Source organism: Arvicola amphibius, chromosome 3 (genome assembly GCF_903992535.2).
Source record: "Arvicola amphibius chromosome 3, mArvAmp1.2, whole genome shotgun sequence".
NCBI classification, from domain to species: domain Eukaryota; kingdom Metazoa; phylum Chordata; class Mammalia; order Rodentia; family Cricetidae; genus Arvicola; species Arvicola amphibius.
Genome location: NC_052049.1, coordinates 54083297 through 54088093, shown reverse-complemented (window position 1 = coordinate 54088093; position 4797 = coordinate 54083297). Strand labels below are relative to the sequence as shown.

Genomic DNA, 4797 nt, shown 5'->3' with positions numbered 1-4797 from the left:
GTGAGTGCTCACCGCCTGCAGGTGGGGAAGAGAGGGCCCGTTAAGCTCCCCACAGGAACTGGCTGGAGTCCTCCTGGGATTACCTACAACTACCAGGGAAAACTGTCAGTTTCTCTGGCCCCAAGCTCTGCCCGGTCAGCAATGGGCAGTGTGTGGATGTCTGTCTGTAGGAACCTGTCTCCTGTGTTCAAACAGCTGGACGCCGTTGCCTCCGATATACTCCCACCTTGATGGTGGTTGTTATCATTGTTTTGTTTTCAATGATTAATCCGTCTTTGAGATTATTCTATTCCAGGGAGTATTGATTTACCTTACTCTTTTGAATGGCAGCATAGTTTTTCTTTTGATCAATAGTCTATAATATAATTAAGCAGCCTACTCATTAACAATTAACAATTAGGTTGGGTCGGTTGGTAACGCAGAGAACGTAAACTTGGCATTTTTAAAGCACGTGTGTTTAGGCAAATATGAGAGTCTGTTTTGGTTTTTTTTTTTTTTAAACAAAATTGTTAGGAAAAGGGTTAGCTGGGCAATGGTGGCACACTCCTTTAATCCCAGCACTCGGGAGGCAGAGGCAGGCGGATCTCTGTGAGTTCGAGACCAGCCTGGTCTACAGAGCTAGTTCCATGACAGGCTCCAAAGCCACAGAGAAACCCTGTCTCGAAAAGCCAAAAAAAAAATTGTTAGGAAAAGGGTTAGATCATTTGAAAGATCAAAGGACAGCAACAAACTTGCCCAAAGACAGTGACATTTGGGATGCTTCCCTGGTGGGTGCTTGTTACCGGTGTCTTCCTTCCTTGGCTCCTGGAGCAGGGCTGTGAAACTTTGTAAGTGAGAAGGAATTGTCTGTATGTAAAAGAGCGGGACAACATCTTTGATTTTCCTGTACCCATTCCTTGTCACCCACGTTGTCAAGGTGAGGCTCCTGTTCATAGAGTCACTCAACAAACGTTAGGCTCAACAAACGTTTGCATTGTTCAGCCTATGGTGTGCAAGAATTGCTTTTGGGTAGCAGCTGGCCATCCTTCCATCGACAGATTTTTACATGGTGCCTGTGGTGTGTGGGCTTGTTCCTGGTTCTGGGAATACAGGGCCCCCAGAACAACAGTTCTGGCTCCATCAGACACAGCAGCTGCTGGCCCAGCACAGGTTCCTCATCAGCAAAAACAGGATGCTAATTCCCCTCTGCCTGACTTAAGTGAAGGACAGTACAAGAAGGAGTTACAAGCTGTAAAAGCATCCCAAATGGAAGACTGCAGCTAATACGGAAGGAAATGGAAAGGTGTTCATCTTGGGTTAATTTGTTTAAACCTGATTAGACAAATACAGTGTAACATTAAAGTCTTTATTCATGGGCGTGGGAGTGTTTATATACATATAACATATGCATATATTCGAAAATGTTGAGAGTCATCACAGATGACATTTCTCTTCTAACAACTTTAAGACAGGCTGTCTGTAATGGCAAAAGCCTGAAATTCCAGCACCCAGGAGGCTGAGGCAGGATGTCAACCTCAAAGCCATTGTAGGTTGTGGAAGATACTTAGTGAGACTTTGTCTCGAAAACCAAACCAAAACAACCACAACAAAAGCGAGCTCTATAAAGCCTTTCTACACGTTTTTCTTTTTTGCCAGTATGAAATTGTTATGTCTGAATACAAAGTCACACCCCATGTTCTTAAATCTGACAAACTATGAAGGCAGATTAGAATTGAGTCATCCAGACGCTCAACAATTTAAACCTCGTCAGATAACCAGATCATCTTTTCCCGGATAAGGTGTATTTAGACAAACACAGCCACTACCATGTCAGTCCGAGGGAAGGTTGCGGCCTGCCTTTTTGCACTTTGAAACTTATCTTTAAGCTGGTGGTGGTGGCACACGTCTTTATTCCTAGCACTCAGGGCGCAGAGCCAGGCAGGCAAATCAAGGCAGTTCGAGGCCAGCCTGGTCTACAGAGCAAGTCCCAGGATGGCTGAGTCTACAAAGAGAAACCCTTCATTGAAAAAAATAACAAAACAAAGCAAAACAACAGTAGCAAAATCTTATCCTTAAAATGACACCTTTTGGTTTGGTGTCACCAAATATACCATGGAGAATTTCCACAGAATTCCTACTGTGACTTCCTATATCAGACACTAATGGAGTAAAGAGGTTGGTGACCAGGAAAGAAAGCAAGAACTAAGGAATTAGTAAATCACATCCTTTGGTTATGTTTCACAGGACTCACTGAGTGTTCTTTGTGTTAAGAGAGCCAGATGCATCCTTGAGGCCCCTCCACATGCAGCCTCAATGGCTTTTCAGAGCCTAGCCCTTCCCTGTGCTGACTGTCCACAACTGCCCCTATAACCTGGGAGCCTTCCTGTCCTACCCCTTGGCTCCTTCATTACTCCTCATCCACCCCCATCATGCCTTCCTGCTGATGGATGCTCCTGCAACCCGTACCTTCCCTCAAAGAGTGCTTCATTGCTGCAATGCACACACTTTCAGTTTGACTTGTTCTATCTCCCCGGTCTGCTATAAGCTTCAGAGCTCCAAGGCCCTGTGTGTCCAGCCATACACACAGCAAGAATGCAAGGACCACTTGATAAATAAAAAAGGAAATGCTCTGAAGGAAATGTGGCAATAACGAACAAACCCCTCTACCCAGTGCCAGGATGCCATCCTTTAGGGACTTGTACAGGGAAGTCATGCCAGTAGAGGGTTGAGAACAAGTCATGCAAATGATCAGATGTGTTCATGGGACATACATATTGGATGTGGCATTGAGAAGGGGCTGAGATCAGTGATAAATATTGTCCCCTGCCTTCAAAAAGCTCACAGTGAAGCCAGGAAGACCATCCTACAAACTGATGACTAGAGATGCCGGAAGAGGAGGATGCTTCTTCATCCATCTCCTTGCAGCTTGGGGGAGCATCAGAGATAAGAGGATGAACAGGTGCCAAGTTGCACGAAGATTAGGGCTTTTCTAAGACTGAAATCAATAGGAGTGTGTGGGGGTGTGGGCATGTTCTGGCCAGAGGTCGGGTGCCTTCTTCAAATGCTCTCCAAATTGTTTTTGGAGACAGAGTCTCTTGCTGATTGGGCCAGGGAGGCTGGCCAGCAAGACCCAGGGATCCTCTTGTCTTTATTTGGCCAGAGCTGAGATTCCAGATGGGAGCCACATGCCCAACTTTGCGTAGAACCTGAGGATCAGATTCAGGCCTTCATATCTGTACAGCAAACGCTTGACCAGCTGAGCCCCAGTCTCAGCATATGGGTGGTTTTGTTTGTTTTTGATTGTTTGTTTGTTTGTTTGTTTTTTGAGACAGGATTTCTCTGTGTAGCCCTGGCTGTCCTAGAACTCACTCTGTAGACCAGGCTGGCTTCAAACTCACCAAGATCCACCTGCCTCTGCCTCCAGAGTGCCAGGATTAAGGGTGTGTGCCACCATCGTCTGGCCAGAATGTGTTTTTCAGAAGGGGAAAATGATGTCTCGGTTGAGAAAGAGCAGTCACTGCCACCTACTACTGCTCATTTCCTGAGGCGCATTCAATGCTGGGCACCTAGTCAGGGCTCAGATGCACTAGGTTTCTGAGTGCAAAATGCATCCTGTATGCGTGAAGTCCTAGAGTCAGGCAAGCAGGGGAATAACTGGACCTGCTATCTGCAAGTGAGTCACTCTTAAAAACATTGTCTTCCAGACAGGAAAGCCCACCCTCAGCTCCAGAATGGAAGGACAAGGCAGAGACGGTGATCATTGGAGGTGGCTGTGTGGGCGTGAGTCTGGCTTATCATCTGGCCAAAGCAGGGATGAGAGATGTGGTCCTACTGGAGAAGTCGGAGCTCACGGCTGGCTCTACCTGGCACGCAGTAAGGAATGCACCCCAAAATGTTCTATGTATACCCTCAAACTGTGTGCCAGCTCCTCCCATTCATGGCTCCTACAGAGAGTTCTGCCGAGTATGGGACGTTCACCTCACCACAAAGTGTACTATCACCGACTGGTGTGCTTCCAGGAAGTGGGAAATCGCTATTTAAATACCCTTTATGTGAACATGTGGGTTCTGGATTCTGATCCTGGCTCTGCCACTTTCTACCCAGGGTAACTTCCAGAAATTTCCTTCAGTTTCCACTTTCTGATGCATTCCATTTTCTGAGTGGGGTTTGTTTTGTATTTTGTGACAGTCTCGCCCTCTCAGCAGTTTATGTCATTCTTCTAGTGAAGCAGCGTGCCTGGGCGGCACTGGAGAATGGCCTAGGTAAAGGCCCTGGGTTAGCATGGCTCTCATATTTCCCGAGTCAGCAAGGGATAGGAAAGGAAGATTCTTTGATTGTAAATGCGCATGCTCGCTCTCTGTCTCTGTCTGTCTCTCGAGAGAGGAAGAGCTTGGCCTCATTGGCTATCTCTTTCCATAATCAGCTTTCCTGTGGTGAGGAGAGGAAAGGGGAACACTCTCTGAGGTCCTCCTCGTGCTCAGCACACACTTGAAGCACGGGCCGGGTGTCTGCATAGACATGGTCGTCAAGGCTCAATGCAGGTGAACAGTGCACCCAGACTCAAGCTCAGCTGGCTACAGTCTCTAGTCCCATAGTCAGCCCACACACATTGGTCAGCCAGTGTTTCCCCAAAAATAGCTTCAAGTCCAGCTCCTCTCCCTCCAACCCCTCCTCCTCACTCAGTGTGTGTGTGGGGGGGGGGTACCGCATCACTTGCCCGTGGCAGTCTTCCCAGCCAGCACTGATATCTCCTTTCACTGATTCCCCTCTGCCTTCCTTCTGCCTGCAGAAGCCCTGGTTCCCTAGGCTTGTGTCGTG

At 47.4% G+C, this 4797-nt stretch overlaps 1 protein-coding gene across 2 annotated transcripts in view; it reads left to right on the top strand.

Annotated features, from left to right (window-relative positions):
- Window positions 1–4797, top strand: part of Dmgdh (dimethylglycine dehydrogenase) — a 64749-nt gene that overhangs the window by 158 nt on the left and 59794 nt on the right. For both annotated transcript variants that reach the window (XM_038323569.1, XM_038323570.1), the window contains exon 2: window positions 3684–3852. In XM_038323569.1, coding sequence (XP_038179497.1) covers window positions 3684–3852 — 169 coding nt within the window. The remainder of the gene's footprint in view (window positions 1–3683; window positions 3853–4797) is intronic.